This window comes from Balearica regulorum, chromosome 10 (assembly GCF_011004875.1).
Source record: "Balearica regulorum gibbericeps isolate bBalReg1 chromosome 10, bBalReg1.pri, whole genome shotgun sequence".
Classification (NCBI taxonomy): domain Eukaryota; kingdom Metazoa; phylum Chordata; class Aves; order Gruiformes; family Gruidae; genus Balearica; species Balearica regulorum.
In genome coordinates, this window is record NC_046193.1 from 10,662,304 (window position 1) to 10,687,456 (window position 25,153).

The 25,153-nt window shown below is 39.9% G+C and overlaps 1 protein-coding gene and 1 long non-coding RNA gene across 38 annotated transcripts in view; one reads left to right on the forward strand and one right to left on the reverse strand.

The window, feature by feature from the left end:
* The window catches only part of SLMAP (sarcolemma associated protein), an 89,091-nt gene extending 79,053 nt beyond the window's left edge, over nt 1–10,038 (forward strand). For 21 of the 36 annotated variants that reach the window (XM_075762033.1, XM_075762046.1, XM_075762038.1 and 18 more), the window contains 4 exons: nt 67–184; nt 1,710–1,881; nt 3,311–3,445; nt 8,087–10,038. In XM_075762033.1, the coding sequence (XP_075618148.1) occupies nt 67–184; nt 1,710–1,881; nt 3,311–3,445; nt 8,087–8,176 (515 nt within the window). In that variant the 3' untranslated portion in view covers nt 8,177–10,038. Of the gene's footprint in view, nt 1–66; nt 185–1,709; nt 1,882–3,310; nt 3,446–6,962; nt 7,053–8,086 lie in introns of all 36 variants that reach the window. The other 15 variants (XM_075762047.1, XM_075762055.1, XM_075762058.1 and 12 more) reach the window with 1 other exon arrangement.
* LOC142603147 (uncharacterized) overlaps nt 1–21,849 on the reverse strand; it is a 40,668-nt gene extending 18,819 nt beyond the window's left edge. Inside the window, exons 1-2 of one of the 2 annotated variants that reach the window (XR_012837025.1) lie at nt 21,752–21,849; nt 14,825–15,295 (exon numbers count right to left, since the gene is read on the reverse strand). This is a non-coding gene — a long non-coding RNA (uncharacterized LOC142603147). Of the gene's footprint in view, nt 1–14,824; nt 18,432–21,751 lie in introns of both variants that reach the window. The other variant, XR_012837024.1, reaches the window with a different exon arrangement.
* Between the last annotated feature and the right edge of the window lie 3,304 nt (nt 21,850–25,153).

Here is a 25,153-nt window from a genome sequence, read left to right on the forward strand (position 1 = left end):
GCTGGTGATACTTGAAGCAGTCATGAAATAATTTTACTCAATTCAATTAAATTTTATTTGTTGCAGGTGAACTTGAAAAGTTGAAGGCAGAGTGGAGTGCTCTGGAAGCTGAATGTGTTACACTAAGGAAGGAAAATACTTTGCTTACATCTGAAGTTCAGCGACAAGAGAAGGAGCTTTCTAGGTAAGGGCACAATGGATTTGTCTAGGAAGGTATCATAGCAGCTGAAGAAGGGGGTTTTTTTGGTTTTTTTTCTTCCCAAAAGTGGTACTAAATGTCTGATGGTGTTTCAATAAATGTATTGAAATTTTATTTATATCATAGCATTGGGCAGAACATACTTTCATGCCAAATTGTTTTATACCAAGCTATGTTTTTCTATTTTCCAAATACTTCTGTATTACTTACCAGTCATGTTATATTGTCATAAGGTAACCTGACTTATTTTGCTACTTTAATAAGGACTTGGAAGCATGCATTGTGGAAGTATTTGGACTAAACAGTTATCGTTCTACTTAACAGATAATAAACAACATAGATTTCCGAAGCTAAAATTTTCTCTGCGTTCAGGCTAGGAAAATGATTGTCAGATGGTATGGTGTCTCATGGAAGCCTGTCACATTACAAATAGTAACGATGGGCAGAAAAAGGATTACATACCATGTTTTGCTTAACAGAAAAACACAAATCTTTTTATTGCAAGTGTCATAGTATCTTTTGGGAGGGATTTTAGAGTGTAGGAGTATTTGTATTTTACTGTATTTCTTTTGCTGTTTGAGCACGTGGCATTGCTAAAAGTGATCTAAATCTTTTGCCTGGAAGTAACTTCCCCTCTTATCTATTCATTTGCCATTATTAACGTTGTTTTTCAGTTTCAGATATTGGAATGTAATTCACAAAGTAAATATGGGATAGCAACTTTGTTTTATTGTAAATCTGAAATTTACCATCATGATTAGATATCTTTGGCTTCCTCACTGTTGTAAGATCTAATTGAAGAAATGGAAAATTCCCACAGTAAGGCACTTCTAGAAGTAATATGTTATTTTACATTAATCAAAGATTTCTTTTTCATTCCATCATGCCCTGATTTCCACTCGTATTTTTTTCATAAGGAAGGTCACACAAGCAAATACAGGATTTGCATAATGGAGATAATGCAAGATCTCTCCCTTATTTTTCTTTGTCTTGCAGAGGCACAAATTAACACTACTTGGTTGTTACACTGAAGTTTGCAATGGCTCGATTTAGAGCTATGACTATTACACAATTGTACTAAACACTTGAATGTATTAACTTATGCAACTGGATTAAGCAAAGAAGCATGTGTACAAATAAGTGAAATACTTGGACAGACTTCTCATTACAAATTTGTTTCAAAATACTTTGGAATATATAATAAATAGTGAATAATAAAAAGTAAGAAATGAAAAATTATGAATGATAAATTATTTAAATTATAGATTATGATTATACAAAGCAGTGCACATATATTTAAAAGTAAGACTATGGCAAGCCTTTTGTGTCAGTACTTTGTATAGGGAGATAATGTTTATTTGTACTTCTATGATTGCTCTACGCTGATATTTCCATATTAAATAAAAATAATCTATCAAGCTTTGGAGGATGAAAAATGCTTAAAAAAAAAAAAAGTCCTGTTTGTTTAAATTTAAACCACATGAGGAATCAATTGGATTTTGTTTTTCAGCTCTCAGAAACAGAGTTTAGCGCTAACCAGCGATATAAGTGTTCTTGAAATGTCTCGAAAGGAACTTGAAAATCAGATGGGATCTTTGAGAGAAAAACATCAACGGGATGCAGCTAGTCTGAAAAGCCAACTCAGTGAAGCTGAGAGTCAAGCAAAAGATGTTCAGAAAGAGGTAACGTGAAACATTATTTCTGTGTTGAGAGAATATAATTTTAAGCTAAAAGAAAAGGAAAGATAAAAGATTTCTTCTGGTAATGAAAAATTTTCATACTTTTATTGCAAGTACTTTATGGTAGCCAAAAATATATAAACTGGAGGTTAAATCTAAAAAGGAAGATTTCAGATAACATTACTTGTGTATGTCTTGGGAAATTCCTAAAGATTACTTTCATGCATTAACTTAGTGAATTTACTTTTAAGCTGTACAGACAGATAAACCCTTACTCAGAGTCTTCCTGAATGTTGTGGTTTAATTGTTATGAGTCAAAATTAATTCTTTTTAGCCAGTATGATTTGCCTAGTTAGATTTAAACTCTTTTATTTGACAATCGGACTACACATTCTTTACAAAGGTCTCTTTTCATCTTACTGAGTCATTAGACTGCGGAAGATGATTGGCAAGTGCATAAAGAAAAGCTAGCATTTTGAGCATGTATTTCATCTGTGTAGCCTCTAAAGATTATGTCTGGAGAAAGACTGTGGTCTCCAACAATTACTTGCTTTGTCTTAAGAGCATTTTGAGTGAAGTTTTCCCCAGTCACTGCTTTTAGTTCTTTTTGCAGTCCTTTTCTTAGTCATTAGTTCATCCACAGCACATTCCTTACCATTTTCAGAATTTGAAAAACCTAGTCTTGTTAGTCTGTGGTTTTGTAATCAGATGTATTTGTAAAGTTGCCTAATCTTTTGAATTTGTGGTAAATGCCAGTACTGAAAGTCATTGGTCCTGTCGTGAGGATTACTAGAAAGCTTGTGATCTATAGAAGAAATCGGATGTGAGTTTTTGAAAAAGAAGCTGCCTGTACTGTGGGAACATGAGACGCATTCTCCCAGTATTGTTGTAGTTGACCCACACTGAGGATTATGACAAGATAGTAATAAAGGATAATAATTTTTGTAATGCCTTTCTTACTCTTATGTTTGAGTTTGCTATGTGGGAAGAGGGTTTGATTTACTTCATATAGAAAGTTGATTTTTGCACCTATTTGATTGGTGTGGGTATTTAAGCTACAGCCTAGATGTAAGACCACTATTTAACTCATTGTTCCTCTGTTTCTTGTTTTCTCTTCATAGTTTTTACAGTCCTTTCCAGTATGTTAATGAGTAACTGTTTGATATGAGAGATGAATTAAGGCCTTGCACTTACTTCATATTTCCTTGTTTTTAGTAATCCTAGCCCTTCAAAGTCAGGGACAAAAATCTTCATTTAGGAAAAAAGAAAATAAACGCAAAGGTTTTTCTACCCTGCTTTTATGAAAAGAGATCGTACTGATCCAAGGCGAGTTACTCTAGGCACACGACAGGAAAGGAAGCTATGTGCTAAGCAAGGGTGAGCATGTGTTGGGTGTCCAGGTGTCCACAAACTGTTTTCTCTTTGTCTTTAGTATGAAAGAACACAGACTGTGCTCTCAGAGCTGAAGGCGAAGTATGAGATGGCTGAACAAAAAAATCAGTCACTCACAGAAGAGCTGAAACAATGTAAAGAAAACCTGAAGCTGCTACAAGAAAAAGGAAACAACGTAAGTCTGTACAAAATATGTGGGGAAGTAGGGTTATGACACTGGCAGCTCTATTGATTGAGGGAGTATATAAGTGTCAAATAGAAATGGACGGACTTAAAAAAAAAAAAAAAAGCTGTGTGTTATATGCAAAATTCCATTCTGGTACTGCCTGTGCAATTTTGCAGGTCATTGCACTGTTACAGTTATGCATGCAAGTTAAATTTACAGTTGTGTGACAATTTTAAGTATGGCCTTAGATGTCTGCTGTCTTGAAAACATCTGGCTTAAATACTTTTGAACCAGAACTGAGCAAAACTTTTTCAGAGAATGATACATGGGAAAAAGCTGAGAAACCTATATCCAAATGAATTAAGCAACCTTTTTCAAGATGCTTTTATGTTATTAGTGGTTATTACAACAAATGTTTCCTCCTTACTCTTGCTAATGCTTCTTAACAGTGGTTATCCCTGATCAGCTCGTGCTTTAAACAGTGCAGTTGAACTATCCTTTCTATTCACTGATGAGAACATTCTTTAACATTGCAATTAACTTGAAGTTATATCATTAGAATTGAGTTTACAGCTAGGGACAACTCTTTTTATACTGAGACTTCTGAAATCCTCCAAATGTTAAAGGTGTGGCAGACGCGTTTTAAGGTGGTCATAGCCGTATTTTAGATACCTTAATACCTTGGGATGGCTGGTTTATTGTCTTCTGTACTGCCTCTATGGTCAGTGCAGGGTGAACAACTCCTGTAGTGGACAGTACAAAACAGGAGGATAACGGATGCTCAGTCATAACCTTTTAGAAAACTGTTTCTCTGACTATGAAGAAAGGTTTTACAGGTACCATCCTCTAAAGTCAGCTGGCTGTCTAGATGCCCAGAGTTGTGTGAATACTCTTGCTATTGCCAATTACTGAATGTAAACCTCTAGCATAGTAGAGCTGTCAAAGATGTAGAGAATTCAAAGCCCTTCTCACTTTTTTTTCAGCCATATTTTCAGGAATATGATGTTATAATTCTCTTGGAACCTGCTTCCTGCTTAGTGTTCTTCTGCAATGCTCAGCTAATGTTGCGTTAACTAAAGTAGGCAGAAGTAAAAAAGAAACAACCAAACCCCTCCCATTCTAGTAGAAGAGATCACACCGAAGAAATAATTGTGAATGTGAGATTTTCTGCTCTGTTAAAAATATTAACCTCAGGATTAAGATGATCAATGGAAAAAGGGGGATAGTAGAGGGAAGAAATACTGTGAAGGGAATTGAGCCACCTGATTGAAAGTGGAAAAGTTTGCAAGGTAACGGAAGATTTAGGAGGAATTCGAGGTATTTAAATGAAATCAGGAACCACAGCAGTTGCCAAAATCTGCTTCCAGAGGAGGAGGAGTTAGTTTATAGCAGTTGAAACCTGGAGGTGAGGATATGATGAAGAGCATCCAACCATATAAGGACTTGCAGGACAAGCTTGCTGTTCAAGTAAGCATTACTCACAATCAGTAATGTAAGACATATCTAGTGGATTATTTGAAGCATCATGGATACTGGGCTGAGTTCCAAGGTCAAATTTTTTTAAGTACCATTGTCCCCTTATGCCGGAATCATTGGCCGCTACTTCATTTCCGAGGACAGTCTCCCACAGAAAATGACTTCGCACTGTGGGATTTGTCCCTTTTCACAGCCCATCTGTATCTGAATTTGCATATCTTCATATTCTGATACAAGATGCACAGTTTTGATGAAGCACCTAGTTAAATGCTCCTCGACAATAAGGAGATTTGTTATAGATTGCTAGGTTCATGAGAGGGGAAAATGTAATTGTTTGGAGGCAATTTAATGTCATATTTATCATTTGTTTCATTTGCCAAGATGCCACAATCATGAATGTGTATAACTTTAAAAAAAAATTTAAAAATAATACAAATAAATCCATACAATTGTTCAGTGAACTAAAAAATATTAGAAAAGACAAGGCTTCTGTACTCCATTTGGGATATCATTTAAATGTTAAGTTTTTATAGTTAAGTTTTACTTTAAAAAAAAAAGAAAAAAAGTGGTATGTTCTGAAACGCTTAGCAGTGTGATGTACTACTTGTGCTTGCATGCTTGTAGTCACTGATTATTTCCTGATGCACTTTATATGACAGAGTTGTTTGTGAATGGTTTGAGAACATTAGCTGCTCTGGTTGACTTAAACTTCTGGCACTTTTGTGAACACTGCTGTGATTATTTCTACCAACATGCTTTCTGTGGGAAGGTAGCACTCTGATTTGTGGCACCAATGACACAAAAATAATCCTGCATGAAAATTACTTTAATAGTTACGCATAATTTGTCTATTAAATATTTGCCTTGATTAAAACAAATTTGAATTGAATGGCAGAGACTAGAATACCTTCTAAGATTCCTGTGTTTTGAACCATATTGGAGGTTCTATGATTAAGTGACTTCTACAGATTCCTAATCGGATGGGATTTTATTTATGAATCACAATGCTTCAGAAAGTCTTTAAATATGAATTTGTTATTTATTTTAATGAACAAAATCAAGGCGGCTTCAGCACAAAAAAGTTCTTAAGAAAATATTTGGCATGGTTTGAACTTAACCTCTGTGTGTCTGTGTGCGTGCACGAATATGTAGGCTAAGATAGAAAGAAGAGATGTCTTCCAAGGACAGTTTAAAAAGAAATTAGGTCCATTTTTGCTCTTAATTCATTGTATTAAGGATAGAGGCTATCCATCCAGAATGTGAAGTAGTTTACAGTTAATTGAATATAGCTGAGAAGATGTGTAGATGGTTCTAATGAGGCCATAAGCTAAATGAACCCTGCAATCTTACCAGCTGGTAGTTTGGCCCAGCTGCAGCATTTGATCGATTTTTCAGAACTGCATTTGGTCCCAAGGCTGATGACCTGCCAGAGATGCTGATCTTCGTGGTATCTCTAATAGAAACGTACTTCCCTGCTTTATAGTAACTTAGTGTTGATTGTACAGTCATGTTACAATCACACAGAAATGTCTGAACTACTGAGTTTGCCTGTGGACATAGTTGGAATTGATTCACTGCTGGAGGAAAATGATTGTTTTTCTGGAGGCTAGTGATGCAAAATGGGAAGGGCTAACTTTCAAGGAATGAAGTAGCAGCTGAAAAATTCAACAGCTGGTGTGAGTCTTTCTACCTTAAGAAATCCAGATGGGATTTCCTATCACTTGGAAAAACTAAAACCAACTATAAATAAGATACAGGCAAATCAGTTTAAGATGTGTATTGTTGTTACGTGCTAAATTCCAAGTTCTGATAAGAGGTTTCTTAGAACATTTTCTGCTTACTTCCCTTTATTTTTAAACATCCCCGTTCATTTGAGTAGAATGGTGTACTAACTTTGTATACCAGATTAGATAATGCTGTATTGTGTTAGATGTCTTTAATACATTTCAATTAAAACAAAACTCACTGACTTATTTTCCCCTCTCTAAATCATCTTTACCTGATTGATTTATAGCACAAAGTGATTTTTAATATCCCTTCCCTTCTTTAGCCTTCCATATTACAACCCGTCCCAGCCGTATTCATCGGCCTAATCCTGGCTTTCCTGTATTGGTGTTACGGCCCATTGTGGTAGCGAAAGGTACAAGCACTACTGTTCAGTCAATGTATGTTTGTCCCTCTCACCTGTATGTGCCATTTCTGTATAAAATAGTGCATGGTGAAATGCTCACAGGTATTTCTTTACCTGAAGCAAACCCTTCATTTAGTATGCCATTCTGTGGATACTGATGAGCTGAGCAATCAACTAATCATTTAACATCTGTGTGATTTCTTTAATTCTAACAGTGAATTTCGTTCTAACTGGTTCTGAATGTGCCTCTTCTAACTCGGTCTCAGTTTGTCTTTAGCAAATGGGCTACCTTTTGCACAATGCTGTGATGCTAGGGCCTGTAAGAAAACTTAATTGCTTAATTAACTATGGAAAATGAAGAGTTTGCCTCTAAATAATAAAAATCAACAAGCTTCGATTCCTATTTATGGACTAAGAAATTCCTCTCTGGCTCTAAACATTTTAATTTTTCTCACAATTGCTATGAAGAAGATGGAAAAAAAAGACGAGAAATAGGTGGTTGGTTTGTATCTGAACTCTCAGCTTGCATTTTCTCTAACATCTCTCAATGTCTCCTCCTCTTAAAATGCTATTGTTGTCATGAAATGTTGTGACAGTCCGTTACAAGTTATGTTGTAAAGATCTGCTACAAACTAATTTCATAAAACTGGATGTAAGCATTCAAAAGCTAAGCTAAAGATGTCAGTACTGCATAAACTTGTGTTTAGTGATCACTGGGCACAAGTGATGTTTTAAACATCTTAAGCCCTCACATGTTTAATAGCTCATTTCTTTGAGGTGCGTACGGTAATGAAGCTGGAAATACGGAACTGCCAAAAGTTCTCCTGATGATCCTCAGTCGTGAAGAGTTGTGGAGTTCCTTTTGCTAGAGAAACGTGGTTTACTGTGATTCTCTAAGTCAGGACTAGCCTGCAGTAAGGCTCATGGGTAACATTTTAGTGATACTATCAACAGGTACTCAGGACTTTCAGGAACCACGGGGTAAACTGATTAGTATGAATTAGAACAAATATGATATTGATTTTTTTTTTCTCTCCACACAGAGACAATGGCCTTGGATGCCTGTGATGGCAGCTTTGGTTGCTGTAACAGCCGTGGTGCTGTACCCAGGCCTAACCAGAGCTTCTCCATGAGAACTGTTGTTGAATCCATACACCGTCCTCCCTTTAGAAGCTGGCAACATTCATATACTGAGGGAAAACAGATTAATTCTCTTCCTTTTTACCTCTTAATACAGCACAGCTCTGCGTGAGAACAGCAGTAGGGTCATTTGCTTTAAACTGTATAAAATGTATCTGTCTATAAAGAGGGAATAAAATTGTGATTCATCATACTGTGAGCAATATTTTTGCTTACAATTTCATGCAAGTTTTAAATTAGTATGTTGGGATTCTGAATACTATAATGGTGGCCTAAAGTAGGCTTCTTGGTACCAAATTATTTATAATGGCTAGGGTTGTGGACACTTTAGAATCTGATTGCCAGATGCAAAAGAAAAAACACATTTCTAATTTGGACACCCAAGCCAAGTAACCTTGCAGGTACTTGGAAAACAAATGCTCAGTGCCTTTCAGTACAATTTAAAAAAAAAAAAAAAAAACAAAAACCACCAACAAACTAGTATACCATTTTACTGGCTGTTAGTCACTGAGCTGTTGGGAACAAGACTTAAGAAAACTTCTCTTACCACGCCTTTTGAAGGAAGCATATTTTTCTTTGCTAAGGGTTGCTTTATTACTGATTTTTGGGAATAAACACAATTCATATCCAGCCTTAAAGAGATAGAGATATTGATGGTGAAGACCAGCCTAGAGTATTTAGTGTGCGCGTGTGTGAGTGTAAGCATGTGTGTGTTCTTGAGTGAACTAAGGTATTTCTGGGAGCAAGTACTTGGTCATTTGATGGACATAGTGCAGTGATTCAACTTAACGTTAACTTTAGTTTGAATGTAATTTATTAAATTTCATATATTTAAAGAGATGCATTCTTTAAAAGTATGAATACTTTCTCACATATCACATGTATCAATTTATTTTTTCAGTCATTTGATACTTTCTGACTTGAGCTGGAGAAGCTCTTTAGATAAGCTTTTGTGGAAGTAACTTTATTAAGAGAACTGCTACAGTATGTCTGTGATTAGCTGAAGAAAATCTAAGATACATAAAATACTACAAAATTGGAATCATCTACCTGATGAAGTATTGCCTGGTGAAGATGATTTCAATTTGGTAGTAAAATTTTGTGCATCCTTATCACATGGCTGTATGACGCAGTGGTCCCCATTACAAAGTTTATTTTCCTTATCTGAGTACTATAACTATTGCTATTTGCTGACTTGTGATGGGAATCACTGTAGTTAGTGCTGAATTAAATGTAGACTGTAGTTGTCTTGTTCAGCTCAACAGTTCTGTCAAAAAAGTTTATTAAAGACTTAAATAATACGCTAAAGAATGGTAAAGTAAAATGGCTCTGCTAAAGGAAACTTCAAAATAGGGAGGTAATCTCAGCAATTCAATTGGCTTTAAAGAATGTTATGGCAATCAACAGATAGCTTAAATATTTAAATAGAAATTTAGCATATAATTTACTTTGTGAGGTTTTAAGGGTCATTGTCCTTTAATTAAAGGTTCTATCTTAAGTTACCTGGGATTTGCTAATGGGAGGATTATTAGTTGGAAAAAATAGTCCACAAGTGACTTGTAGAAAATAAATATTGTCATTTAGTTCATTCATTTCATCCTTTTCAGTTGCAGGAAGCCACCCAACCACAGAACACTCGTATGCCAGTGGTACTTAGTACCTCTTGTATATAGGTTATTGCAAATATTGTTCTGAAATGCTTAACTTCAGAATTACATTTTTTAAAGTAAATAATTGTTTTAAATCTATTTTGTAAAGATATAAAAATACAATAGAATTTCTGGAGTACAGATTAAACTATTTGCACTAACACACGTGATGTGCATGATTTAATAAAATAACTTTACTCTCCCTATGCATGTTTGAGTTGAATGTCATTTGAAAACAAAAGATTCATGCTAAGTTTCTTTTGCGGTAGGTGTTGCCACAGTTACTAGGCACAATGTCTGAGGCATGTCCAGTAATAGCAAAAGACTTTTTTTTTTTTTTACCTTGTATTTCATATTTGCACTGGTTTAAGTTTTTGTCTAGCTGATCTCTCTCCTGTCTGTGGTTTTCAGAAGGAAAGATGGGAGGAGAAAGCCATGGAAGGCTTGGGAGCATATTGCCATGGGGGGCGGGGGAAGAAAAGTGTTCACAGCTGAAGGGTGGATTGTGCCTGTGGCAGGGGTTGTAAGATCGGAGGAGCAGTGGCTGCAGGTAGTGGGGCAATAGTGGAAAGCCCTTCTAGGGGAAGGGAGCCTGATGCTGCCTCCTCTTTTCTTTAGCATCTTGAACTCCCTATTTGTCCCTCTTACAGCTGCTGTTTCTTTTCTGATTGATTCTGTTCCCTCCTCCCTGCTGGTAGCATGTAGCCATGGTGTGAGGAGGTGGAGTGAAGCCTGGTGGAGCAGTGGTCCCTCCTGGCTGGCAGCGGGGAAGGTGCCGAGTTCCCTGGGACCAGCCTTGGGGCCAGCCTGCACTGCTGGTTGGTGCCCTGTACTGAGCAGTGCTGCCTGGGACATAAGTTTGTTCTGGTATTAAAGACAAATGTTGTGTTTTAAGAAATCTTTAGAGCATCAGAGAGCTGAAATTTGAGACCCAACGTGGTTGTATTAAAGGAGAAAGATTTGTAATTTAATTATGTGCATGTGTGCATATTTAGATTATATACACGGGTGCATAGTACACATTGCATGGGAGTTTGTGCTTTCAAGTATACCTGTGGTTCCCTAATACAGTGCCTTTCCCAGGAGTTCTTGATATTTGCATGTTCAAAATGATCAGGAATGAGCTAAAATGCACAGTTCCCTCTTTCAATGTGAGAATCCCTGGAGAAGGATTGGATGACTGGGAAGTTGCTGTTCTTCAGTGCTTTGATACTAAAGCAGCAAGTAGAGTTATTTTGCAAGCACTCTATGCACAAACTTTTCTGTTTATTTCGTTGTGTTTGTTTGCAGTAAATGTGTGTGTTCTTATATTAAGGTTCTTTCTTTTTAGTTGCGAGGCTTGATTAGCTAAGCCTTGGAGTTACTGTAACAAGAGTAGCTTTTCACAAACATGTAAGATGCTCTAAGTCTACTCGTAAAATAAGTGCTCTGAGCTTGCACTGAAGTTTGAGATTTTAAAAAGTTTCCTCATACTAGAAAAATTAGTCTTTTTATCAGTTGCCAGTTCAATTTGAAAGATTTAATAGAATATCTGAACACTTCTTCAGTTTTGTCCTGGTGTCGTGGCTGAGGCACTTTTTAAAAAATTTTAAAATAATTCTACCTACCTATGGACTACAACAGCAGGCCTTTTATTTAAAAATATAAATATACTATATATAAAAAAATGTAGTGTAATTTTCCTGTTCCTTGTAATTGGATTAAAAGCATTCTTCCAGAGTCTTAGCGTGATCCTTCTTGCAGAATCTCTGGATTTTTTTGGTGCTAAATGGAGAATTGTGAGCCTGCACAATATATTGCAAAATTTTCTCATAAAACAGTCTTAGTGAGACGTAGTATCAAATGACTGATGGCTGAAGCAAAGGTAATCATCTGTGCATGTATTTTGGGGGTATGTTTCTAAGTTATTTTTCTTTTTTTAATCAAGTCTTCTGAAGTTACCTACAAATTTCCAGTGTGCTTTACATAAGATTTTGAATGTCTCCTGCCTTAATCTGTAGGGTTCTACCACTTGCAAGAATCATTTCTTCAGCTTGAATCTTCTCCATGACAAATCCACTGCCGAGATTCATTCCACCAGCAGCATCTGAGTGCTTTGAAACACCAGGTCACCCCAGTGGCTTTTGGGAAGCCGCTGTTGTTTGCACTAGCTCTGCAACTGGGGCTGGCCACTTTCCACCAGGGGCCTTTTTTTCGCCCTCTAGCTTTCCATCCACCATTAGCATTTCATTAGCAACTGTCTCAAGATTTTGAGTCTCCATTAATATAGCAGTTGGTCATATGAAAGAATTAGAAGCCATATTCTCTTGCTCTCTGTCTCGAGCTTATACCTCTGGACCTGAAGGGTGATTGCTTCCAGCAAACAGTTGCATTGAATTCTGCAGATCCAGCTGATTTACTCATCCTAGTCCCTCTGTTTGTGCTTTTGGACACAGAATTCCTTTCTTTCTCCTCTGGTGGGGAATTGGGCTGCAGTCTCCCAGTTCTTTCTGCCTTCCTGGGTTTTTAGTTTGTGCCAAGTTGTTCAAATTAGTGGAGTAAAGGTTTGCCCACAGAACCAAGTTGTTCTACTTGGAGAGAGGGTTGAACCCGCTACTGCTTTAAAAATAGTGGGTGCTACCAGTATTTGACTAAAGGCTCCCAGAAGTAGAAGGCAAATTAACAATTGAAACAAAAGTTTTGGTGGTAAGGGCTGTTAGAGGCTCAAGTTTCTGTTTGTTGGTAAAGGGAACTCACATCTCATTGCTGTTCTGGGCATGACAGTCGGGAAACTTCACCGACCGATTTCAATGTCAGAAGCATAATGTCAAGAAGTCAAGCATTTATTTTAGGAAAAAAGAATTCTTACTTTAAGAACTTCAGAAGAGGAATCAGTCACCTCTGTAGGTAAGTTACTTGAGCAACTACTGTCCTCTTCAAAAAAAAAAAAAAAAAAAACCACCCAAAAAACCACCAACCCTGTGTTTGAGTTCATCTCGCTTTGGCTCCCAGCCATTGGATTGCAATGTATCTCTCTTGGAGGATGTTCTACTACTGCAAGTGTTGCCCTGATCCAGGGATTTGACATACCATGATCAAAATACCTTCCAATCTTACTTTATATGAAGGGATTGAATTTCTTAATTTTTTCCCTTCATCCCTCTAGCTTTTGTTGTCAGTTTTTTAAACTATTTCTGATTTTCTGAATGTTCCTCTTTGAAGTATAGATGCCAGAACAGAACATGCCCTTACAGTAATGACCTTACTAACATCATATAAATAAATAATAAGCTTTATATCCTGCTCTGCTATTCTTATTTGGCTGTCTACCAGAACCCTTTGGGGGATTCACTGACTTCTAGCATTTGAATTTAGTCTTAGGAATCAAATCTGTGCATTCCTCACATTACCCCAGCCCTGTGGTATCTGACTTTGCAATATTGTTCGGTAAAAACCACAGTAGGCAAGCAGTCCAAGGCAGCAACCTGCTCCCATTACTGTTCAGCATTTCAGCAATGGTTTGGGTTTTTTGCCCTTTCAGGTTTTAACAGGGATGACTACTGAAGCTTTTCTAGATTATTGGTCATACACTGTTGAACAGTAGTGAGCCAAAACCCAATCTCTGCAGGACAGTAGGGAAAACACTCATAGAATAATTCCTTCACTAGTTTTTTTGCAATCTGTCAGATGGTTTTTAATCTGGATTATTAGTTACAGTGATAGTAGTGTAGTGATTACTTTTATTGGAATGTCAAATGATTTACAGAAGTCTTGATTTAATAGCACCAATACTTATGCACATTTTTAAAAACTTACAAAAGTGAAATTTTAAAGTGCTTTGACAGGCATAGATTATTTTACATTCTTGAATTCTGTACTGATTTCTTCCCGTCAGTTATTCTGTGATTTGCTTGGATTGTAAGGTGAAGCAAAACCAGTCCTTTTCCCAAGATCATACATTTTACTCTCTTCCCTCAGCCCCAACACGTTGTTGCCTGTTACTGCCGCTTTCCTCTAGAAGGCATTTCTAATTTCATATTATTCATGTGACGATGTTTAAATTTTTTCAGTCTGCTCAATTTGGATCAGCATTATTCCCTGGACATGTAACACTTCTAACGCACCGAGGGGGTGTGTGCATGTGTATACATTGCTGTTCTGAGATTGCGCTTGCATGCGGTAAGATAAATCGTCATTACTTGCATTTAGCAACCATGAGGATGGAGATGTAATTGAGATTTGCAATTGAATAATTCTCAGCCATGGGAATGGAGATGATAGTATGGAGATGTAATTCGTGTATTATATCAGGCGATATATTGAAAATGAGGATGTGCTTCCAAGCATGTAATCTCTTCATCGTATCTGATGAAGATGAACAAGTCCAAAGCTTGAGTTAAGCTAGAAGTAACTTGTTCTTACCTGATCGTATTAATTAGTAACTTGAGAGAAAAGGTTTAAGTGAATAATTCATTCTGTTCTGTTGGAATCAGATTTATCCAAAAGCTAGCTGGTATTTGTTTCAGTACCCTCTGTTAGGAAATTGATTTTTTTAGAAACACCACACACATACTATGAGTGGTAAAGTACTGCCTTCAGTATGGAATGGATTTACTATTTTAATCTTTTTGTGCTAGATCATTTCTGAAATTTAAATTATTTATATTTCTTGTAAGGAGTTCTTGCTCTGGAAAATACTTTTATTGGGTATGTCATCAGTTTTGATGTGACAAAACTACTTGTCTTGAATAATACAGTGGCTCTTATTTTAAAATGTTCCAAATATGCAATATGTCTTTTGGGATGAATAAATGGTAAAAATTACAAGAATAAATTTACAACACAACAGAAAGTTGATTTGTATTGTACATAGTCTTTCATTCAGCCCAACTCCAAATTTCAGCACTCCCCAATATCCACGTAACCTGCCGCACTCTGGTTTATTGCAGTAGAAGACAAGTTACTAGTTAATGAAATCAATTAAAACTTATTTTAAAAGTGGAATCTATTTACCTGCTTGCTTTGTACAAATGATGTTCACAGCCATATGACCTCTCCTCTTCCATGTGATGTGGTAAAGCAGTGCTCCAGCAGGTCTGCACGCAAACCCAGGGCGAGAAGGGCTGGAACACAGGGTGCGAGTTTAACGTCCGTTTGTGCAAGGGCTACGTGTTTTCTAGTGAGCGGGCACCCTCAGGGTGTCATTCACAGATCATCCTTAAAGACGACCAACAATCCTACAGTTTTTAATCTGCACTGTAAATCAGATGCAATTCTGGAGCTCTACTTCAGTGCTGACTCAGGAGGAGGACATCTACTGAGTCACGTAGTTTTCAGCACATTTGAGCGGTTTGGGGAAGGGAGGTCTCCTCCCTGTTTGTGTGGTTTGGATCCACCCCAGGGTGTAGTTCAAGCGTGGTTCCGCTCCAGGCTGTGGTAAGTCCTGGTGTCAGAGCCTGGGTAACTTGCCTGTCTTCTCTTCCTCTGTTTAAAAAGTTAAAATCAGAGTTAACATGAAAACGTTCTACTGGATGCGTTAGATGTTTGGGGGTTTTGTGGAGGAAAAAAAAAAACCTTTAAAAAAAAAGGTGTTAAGTATGTCTGTCCAGTTGTTCTTCATGGGATGCTGTTGGTACCAGAGGTCACACCTAACATCTGCCAGTAACTTCATCTCGAATTCCAGTCTCCCAAACACTGGTGCAGAGCGCTTTTTCTTAGACCAAGGAGGCAAACACTGAATTAGTTTATTTCGAAGTAACGCTATAGGTGGAAAGTGGTGAGCAAAAAGGTTGGCTCATTTCTAAAGATTTAGTATCAATATTACAGGCTGGTTAGTGTGATGTGATAGGGCGTTTGGTTTTTCTATTGCTTGCGTAGCAGTCACAGTTGATTGGCAGTTTTTCTGTTGCAGAACTTGACTGTAATCCAACATTGTAATAGACATTTATGGCTCAGTTTTTTCCACTTGATAATTACTGTAATGGCACGTAAGTGAAAATGTAGCCTGCAGCAACTTCACAGTAATTTTTTCATTGCACTTGCAGGCTTGGGTTGGCCAGGTGTTGGTGTGTCTGTCTACATGTTGCAGCAATTGTATGTCCTTCCTCTGCAGAATTCTCTGAATTGTAATTCTTCCTGAGTTTCCAGTCCTTTCAAATTTAAAGGATTCTCATCCATCTGTTTAAACAGTAAATTTGAAGTTGCTGCCATGGTGCACCTGCAGGGTAGTATCATGTTTATACATTCCTTAATTGTGTCCCGGCCAATAACAAATTATTAACCATCTCCCTTCTGACTTTACGTGAAAGACTGCTTATGCAGTGAGTGAGGGTGTTCCTTAGCCCATCCGTGCCCCTGTTCAGGAGGAGACTTAGTAGACAAATAACAAAAAAAATCTCTTATTGACTTACATGGTGTTTCTCATTTCAAATGTAGAGGGAGTGGTAAAAAATTATTTGCCCCAAACTGATGCTTCCCCCAGTAATTAAGAAACAAATACTGGAATAATTCCAGCAGAATGAGTGCTGCTGGGACGTTTCTTTGAGAACTAAATTGCTTTGTCAGATGTGTAGGATGTTGCATCTGCTTGGAATGTGAGTCTGCTGGGCATCTTTGCGCCTGCCTGCCCTTAGATGGGCAAGGAAATTCATCGGTGAAGCCTTTGATGTAATGTGTATCAAGATGGAAGATGAGACTACTGTACTGGCAGAGATCTTTCTCAACTGAGGCACCTCAGTTCTCATATCACATGGACTCATGTACATAACAGTGGTGTTCATTTGTTCATTTAATGTAAATGGCTTCCAGTTTCCATGAAATACATTTCACTGGAGAATATTAAAACATGGTAAGTTATTTTTATTCTAAAATAAAGAACAATAATTGGGTATTTGGCCATATTCTGCAGCTGTATGGTTAACTTATTAATTTCTTGGATTCTAAGTAGGGCTCCAGCTAGATCCTCCTGGCTCAGATACTTCATCAGAAAGCTGCTATTTTATTCTTTAAATTGTGAGCACATGTTGGAGGTCTTCAGTCCTTTTGGTTGTGAAGATACTGTGAAAATACGAAGTTATAACTGTTTAATGTGCAGGTTGCTACCTGCAGCCTCTGAAGAGGAAGCTTGGAAAGCAGTCTGTCTCTCTTGATGAGTATTACCGTAGGTGTCCAGTTATCCAGGTGCGAGCAGCCATCTCCAGTTGAGGAGAAGGAGGATGATGACTCAGGGTAGAGTCACATCCTGTTAACGCTGGTTAGGGATGCCCCCACTTTGCCCTTCCTGGTTCTGACTAATGAAGCTGAAAAGAAGTAGAAAGAAGACCCTTGAAATGTGAAAAAGGGAAAGCCAATCCTTCAGAGATATGTGGCTATCCAAACCTTGCAGGAAAGCAGCTCAAGCTCAGCGCTGCATTTATGGAGGTCTTGGAGTCAAGTGGACCACTTTTTCCCAGTTGTAGCTCTTGCTGCCTCATTTTGAGTGGCAGCCGCCTACAGACTCGGGCAGACATAATGGCTTTGCTTGCAGCTAGCTCATCACTCCCTGGTTTTCTCTGCAGTCACATGGGCTGAGATGATTTTCTGTGATGTGGGTTTGGAAAAGTGGGATCTAGGGTTGATTTCATTAAATTTGATTACACCTGCTCCAGTGTGTACAAGTGTCCAGAGTGGGAGAACTGAACCTCAGTAGTCAGCAGTACCCAGGTCTTGCACACTTTGAACGCTTGCCCATCAGTGAAAAGCACTGTCTTGCTCTTGCACCTCAATATACTACGGTCTGCCTTGTGGGGTTGGCTTTCAGCTGGAGTCCAGCAGTTATATTAAGTGTATTTATGCAACTTCTATTTTACATGTACATGTTTGATGAGCCAGCAAAGCTGTGCGTTCGCATGGCTTCTTGAATCAAGTGAACTCTGTGGCAGAGGCAGCTTGGTGTGGCAGAGCATTGCATAAAACTCAACTCGCCTATGCAGTCTCTTAGCAGAGTGAAGCTTTGTGCTTCTAAATAGTTTTAATGGGATAGGTTCAGGTAAAACAGACTATTTCAAGCTTTTAAAATTCAGCATGTTGAAAGGGTGAAGCTGGAGTTGAGATGTGTGGCATTTGCTGTGCGTGCAAGTCTCCGTTGAGGCATCTCTAAGCTTGCAAGAGGGAGTTTAAAAAGCTTCCCCAGATACATCGGCTGCCTCCCAATAACTTTCAAACTGGCATTGAAGCTAGACAGGATTTTTTCCCCTTTTGTTTCTGCATTGCTTATTGCATGCAAAACTGACACTTTTAAGCAAGGAGCTTCTACTAACAGCTTGAGATGTCAAAACACAAATCTCAAATATATTTCATCACATGTTTCATGATGGAAAATCCTTCCTGTACAGCCTTCTGGAGGGAGTCCTTGCTGGTAGTTGCTGCTTCTGTTTTTCCTCAGATATGTCAGGCTGTTTTTTTCTGAAATAAGTTGCTTATCTTCAGTATGTGAAAGCCCTTGTAGCTGTAGTTGTGTTGTCTCCGAAGGTGTCACCCAGCGGGCTGCGCTGTGCGTGTGACTGTTTTGCTTTCATGGACGATGAGCTGCTGCCCTGGGAAGCATGGCCTGGCCCGTGTCACCGTGAGGGGTGGCAGGAGCCTGCAGGAGGAAGTTCCAGGTGTTTTGAGAGGAAGGAAATGAGAAGATAGTGTGTTTTGGGGAAAGCTCCCACACAATGCGGGGGGGGGGGGAGGGAGGGAGGGGGGCTTCGGGAAGGGCAAAGTGAGCAGATCTGGGAAGGATGGGGGTGATCCTGGGCTTGACCTCAGAGGAGAAAAGGACTCTTCAGGCCTTGAGAGAGCGTCCCCATCTTCTCTGTTCCTGTCTGCTGCCTCCCACCCTCAGCCAGCATGGTGGTGGACGGCCTGCAGCCACCAGCTGCCCTGTGCAGGGAGGACCTGGCCCTGCGTGACTTTGGATGTGGTGAGGTGGAAGGTGCTGTTCAATGCACTGTGCAAGAGAGGGGCCTTTCAGGCAGTATCTGCCTTCCTGCCCTGTGCCTGAGCCTCCTGGGAAGCCTGCTCCATTCTTTTCCCCTTCCTGGCATTAACCTCCAGGTCCGCTGTGACCCGAGGCTTCCTCTCGCCCGTGCGAGGCCAGAGCTGGGCCCATCAGCTTCCCTCTCCCCCGTGCAGAAGACTTCTCCTGTTTTTTGCAACAACACAGAGATGACGTGGAGCTTTGCTTGCAGCCTTGAGCAGGTGAACAATAAAGAAGGTAGCTGCCAGTTATGTCCAGGGGGTTTTAATTAGAGACACCCTTAGAGTCACTGAGGTCTCCAGGAAGCAAAGACTTTTGTCTCCGCAATCACTGCTGCAGGAAACGTTGTGGGGTGAGATTTGGTGGAGATCATCTTGCAGAGCGCAGATGCGTATGCTGCCGTGATGGCACGGTGCCGTTGCAGGTGCGAGCACAGCCCTTGGTAACAGCAGCTCTACTGGTCAAAATGCCAGAACTGTTGTAGGGCACAGTGAAGGGTGGACTGTGCCTGACTACATCAGGAGAAGGTAAGATCTGTGGACCTTTCCTGCTGTAGAAAAAATGATGTTGGTGTCAGCATGTCCTCTGCGTGGTCTTAGTATCTACTTTGGCTAAATCGTGTATTATGAGTGAGATGCTTTTGATGCATCTGTTGCCTCATTCATTGTCTCATCCATGGAGCTTTGCTTAAGCCATCTCTATGGCTAAGACAGACAAAGATTCTTTTGAAACTTCAAAGAATCTTTGTTCTAATTTTGTTTTGTCTAATTCTCTCTTGTATATAGTAATGTACATAATATATATGGAAAAAGTTACCTTCACTTAAATGTTTTGTTCTCTACACACATGCAAATGGAAAATGCTTCATAGATACTTCCTGCAGTCCCACAGATTCAGACAATGCAGTTCACAGTACTGTTTTAGTCTACATTTAATGTTAAATAAAATAAGAGGTTTTTAATTTTACCAGAAGCAGATGTCAAGTATAGCAGACTCAAAGCAAAAAAAGCCACAAACCAACAAAGCCCCCCCAAACAAAGGAAAAAAAAACCCTTTAAGCAACCTCTGTGTGTGGCCTAAATGTAGCAATCCTTTTGACTATGCAGCCCCTAGCTGCGCTGCTAATTGGGTCCTACTTTTCACCCTCGTCAACCTTTGGGATTGTGTACGCTGCTCAGAAAGAACCCCCTGTTGCAAGGCACTATAGTATTTAGTTGTTATGACGATGTATCTCTGTGGGGAAAAAAATTCAGTTCACACCCTGTAAGTCCAAACTATAAGGTAAAAATAATCCCTTTCTATTCTCTCCTAAACAGAACTGCTCCTGGAAAGCAGAAACAAACCCTAGTAATTGCTCTATGTCCCTGGAGTCCCTAACAGAGCATCTGCAGACATGACAGGAACAAGACCTGCTACGGGATCCCTGCAGTTTTCAGCAATGGCAGAGATCAGTTCATGCATTACTGTTTAAGTGCTCTGTGTGTGCTCAGTGCTGTGGCATTACAAAGAAGATGACTTTATTTTCCTGCTGCAAGGAGGTTGAAATCTTAACATCCTGAACATATGGAAGGAGAGTTTTCTCTGACTGTCCAAAATCTCATAAAATGTAAGCTGGGGGGGTGAGGGGAGGCCACGTGCATGCTCAGTGTTCAAGTGAAAGCTATTTGTGCTTAGTATAATGGCAATATTTTTCAGTTGCAGCTCTCCTGTGCGGAAGTTTAATCTCCCTAATATGGACAGAGTGAGAGCAATGAGAACTGCATCACTTTGAACTTAGCCAGTTTTCTAAGAACAAAAGAATTGTGTGTCAAGTATGTGTTTTGGGTCACTTTTGCACCTTTTTCATCTTTCTGTGTTTCTATTTATATCCTGGCCAGTTCTCTCTCACTCTCTGATCCGGTAAGAAAGTTAACGTGGTTACTAAACTTTAAGAGGGAAGAGACTGGTTTCCTAGGTTTGATCTGAGCACCATTCTCTTTATTAATATAAATAATGACATCATCATTTATTGCAGAACAGGAACCTTAAACGGTTATGGGAAAGCAAATTTTAGGAACAGTGTCCTTATGAGACATATGTGATTCATCTTCAAGTGTGCATATTTAAGAAAGACGCTGTATCCTGAGCCAAATCAGCTCTGTGAATCTGACTTCATTCCATATCAAACTGTAATCTATTAGCAAAAATTACTCACTTTTTCTTTCTTTCTTTTAAACTATGTGAAAGTTGGTGCTTGCAGCCTGCTGGGGAGTGCTAGGCAAAGCACAGGCAGCTCTTTTGTCCTCTTCCAGCTTCCTCCAGAAATCTGCTTTTGCACTCTTCCAAGAGCCTTTTGTAAATGATGCCTGAACCATAAAGTAACGGTAACCGCTGTCTCATTTCTGGGATTCAGCATGTTAGTTATTCAAAGTGGTGATATTCGGGGCACTGATGAACTGCCAGTAAAGCAGTTGGTTTCCTACCGGAGAAGTTTGCTAATGTCTATTAGAATATATCACCACCTTCAGGTTCAGTCTCTTCTGCATAGCACAGCGTGGAGGAAATGTGCATCGTTTTTGGCCAGAGCTGAAAAAGCAAAACGATACACCACAACATGGCTGTAGTTGCTGCCAAGGGTGAACATCTGCTCTACAGCTTGTCATTCAGCCTTTAAAGACTTCCTGTGAGCAGCCAAGAGCGCTGGCCTGGCTCCATTCTTGCATCTGTTTTATACCTGGATGGGAGGTAACTTGCTCCGAAGGGGAAATCCTCGGACTGGCAGGCTCCACCTCTGTGCAAGTTGCACGTTGGCAGCAACACGCTGATCTGCCTGCTGGAGAGAGAAAACCATGTTTTCTCATCACCTGGATTTTCTATGCCATATTTGCTGGAAAGAATTGGTCCTGTAGTGAATCGCCGTGAGGAAAATAGATATATACTCCCCATTTCCTCACACCTACCTTTGTGCAGGGACATGGTCTCAGCGTGCCTCTCGTCTCGCTGTCAGTGAGCGACTTCATCTGTGCTAGGTATGCAAGGACAGAAGACTGAAAATTGTTTGGGTTGGTTTGTTTAAAAAAAAAAAAAAAAGGAAGTGTTTAGCAAGCATTAACTATTGGTTTGGGTGAGTTTGTTTTCAAACCTGAGCTCATGCTGTGTGAATGGGCAGTGTTACCGCGCTCCGGTTGAGGGCAGAGCCAGGAGAGCCTGGAGCGAGGCTCATTCATCCTTAAGCCCCTGCCTTTGCCTTTTGCCTTTCCTGAAGCTTAGGAGAAAGCTCTTCTGCCACCCTTCTGCCCCAGCCTCGGGGCCCTTCCCCTCCTCGACACAGGACTCTGCTCGATGCTGTTAATGAGGAGCAGGAGCCCTGTCTGCTAGATAAGCTGCACAGCGTAACTGTGCTGGCACGCAAATGGGGGGGTGCCACGGTCCTCGTACCCTCCGGCTGTGTCCTAGCCTGCATACCTGCTGTCCTCTCTGAACGGTTTCCTTGGTAAATGAAGACAAACATGCGTTATTCCACGGGCGGAACAGCATTTCAACAGTGGCTGTTGCCACTTCTCCCTGGCTTTAAGCCAGGGCTGGCTCAGTCTTTTGGGTCAGACTCCCGATTTCTCTCATCTGGTTGTTGCCTTTTCCCGTTGCTCCTTGCAGCTCTGCCAGGCTGTCAGCTGGAGCAGGGGAAATGCTCATGGACTGACCCATCGGCCCGGTGCCTGGCCCTGTGAGGGCTCCGGTGCTGCCGAGACAGTTTGGAGGAGGCCAGCAACTTGCTTTTTATGTCTCCTGCCATCTTTCACTTGCTCTAATGCCTGAATCTCACACTAAAACCCGAGGAAGACCACATCTGACAATGTTCTGTCTTTTCAGCTCCCCGGAGGGGTAACTCCCTGATGGCACTTCATGCCTTATTTTGACCTTATCAAGTGTCTTCACTCTCATTCCAAACCAGCAGATTTTAAAAAAGCAGATAAGCCAAGCTGGCATGGGGGCAGAAGTGAGAATTTGGGGGGATCTCACAAGCTATACACTAGTTCCTTGCTGGGTCCAGGATTGCCTGCCTTACAGCAGTGCCCCAAAGAAATCCTCGCCAAAGGGCTCAGTGTGCCCCTCCATTGGTATGGGTCTGCCCAGGGCTACGGGCTGGTGTCCCGGCTGACACATAGGGCAAGAAGCAGTTTTTACTCCTGCTTCCAGGAAGGTGAGGAGATTTTGACCAGTTTTAGAGAGGCTGACCCTCATTTGGAGAAGATTTTGGGTGCCACCTTCATGTGACGATTCTCAGGAGTACCCTTGAGATACCATTTATCTAGAAGATTTGCTGTGCTCCGTGAGTTTAGGGATGTGTGTTTCTTTCTTGTTTTTACTAAGATCCTGGTTAGCCATCTGGAAATCTCATCCTGTGATTACTCCAGAATCTGGAAGACCTTTTGTAACTACTAATCCCAGAAACAGATTTTCCCTTCATCCTGTCTGTCAGCACAGCCTTTAACTTATTTTTATGGGCTTCAGCACATGTTTGAAGCATCACCGCCTTAGGATATGGTCTATGTTTTCCGGACTATTTCAGTGGTCCTTATATCTCCATATAGCACTTTATGAAGAAGGGGTATTTAGTGGGATCTTCCATGTCCTTCAAAACTTGACACATCTCCTTTTGCACATCTAGAACAGGAATCAGTGTGACTTAGTGTGCCACGAGCATGAAATCCTAGGAAATTATACTTTGCGGTGACATCTATTTTGCCTCAACAGAATTGAGTAATGTTTTCATTAATAAGATGTGATAAAGATTGTATTAAAAAGTACTGATGCAATTGAAGCAAGGAGGGGTAAAGCAAAAAGATTATTCTAAGCTAACTGGTACCATACTAGACTCTTTTTTTTTTTTTTGGCCTTTATTTTTGTGGCTTGTCCACTAGTTGTTTACCCACCAAAATAACTCGTGTATGAAGTTTGCTATACGTGTCTTAACTGCTTTATGGAGGCAGCAGGATATGGCAGGTAGGAATTGATCCTGTGTGCAGCAAAAGCTGTCTAGTAGGGTCCCATCTGCATCAGGGTAGTTTAGAAGGGTCTGTGTGGTGATCTTGCCTTGAATCGTGGCCCCGTGTTCTTGCAAGAACATAAGGCCCCAGGCAGAGGTTCAGAGAAGCTCACTGGATGAGGTCTGCAGGACGTGTTCCCCATGGCTGGAACACGTCAACGTGGTGGAGAAAGCAGGAAGATGTCTTTGCATGTACGCAGACCAGAGCAATGGGCTCACTTCAAGTCTGCAATGCTTCCAGGTTTGTTGACGTGTGCTGCTTTGTAGGAGTGGGCCCTAGACTACCTGTGCTCCTTGAGCCCATCCTTGCGCATTTGCAGAGCATCATGTAAAGCCACCCTCTACAAGTCAGGAGTGACATAGGGAAAGCTGCCTGCTTTTTCTCTCTTGTTAAGGAAGAATTCTCAAGAAATGTAGAAACATTTCTGGAGAACAACAGAAAAGCTTGACCTAATTGCTGCTCTAAATATATGCCTATGGCCCCTGAAAGGCCCAGCAGGATATAAAGCCACCAGTTCCAGTTCTCATTTTTGCCAGAACTTCAAAGTGTTTCCTTTTATGCAGTAATCTTAATACTAGTCCAAGAAAACACTCACACGATTACTTACATATTCCAGTTATGCCACCATTGTGGAAACTTAAATGATGATATTTTCCACAGACAAAGCTTCTATCGTTAGTTAAACATGATGGTCTTCTGCTTGCTTGTAGGGAAGAAACAGCCTCCTTTCCCTGGTCTGAGAAATGGTTGCGGCTCATAAGCTGAGTCAAGAGTGATGACTGATGGACTAAGAAAATGGGACCATAACACAGTCACCAAAATCCTATTTAGGCTTTAAATGTTTTGTAATAATAGTCATAACCTTCTCTGGAAGAGAAGCTTTGTAGGGACTAGCCAGTACTTACTAAATAATTCTGCTATTTTAGTATTTGAGATTACAGTTAAGATCTTTATCCGTTGTACATCATGTCCAAACTTTAAGTAGAGATAAAAGCTTATGTACCTCCATTGATTAAAAGAAAAATTAGTTGGGCAGGATCCGCTCCTATCCCCCAGGACTTAGTCTGTTCTTGAAAAACATTGTAAGCCATAGTTCAGCTACCTCTGCCAGCATGGCCACATGTAACAGGAAATGCATTTATTTTGTTTGCGAGGCCATTACGTAGGCTTAATTTCGTAGAGTCATTTAGGTTGGAAAGGACCTTTGAGATCATCAAGTCCAACTGTTAACCTGGCACTGCCAAGTCCACCACTAAACCATGTCCCTAAGCACCATGTCTACACATCTTTTAAATACCTCCAGGGATGGTGACT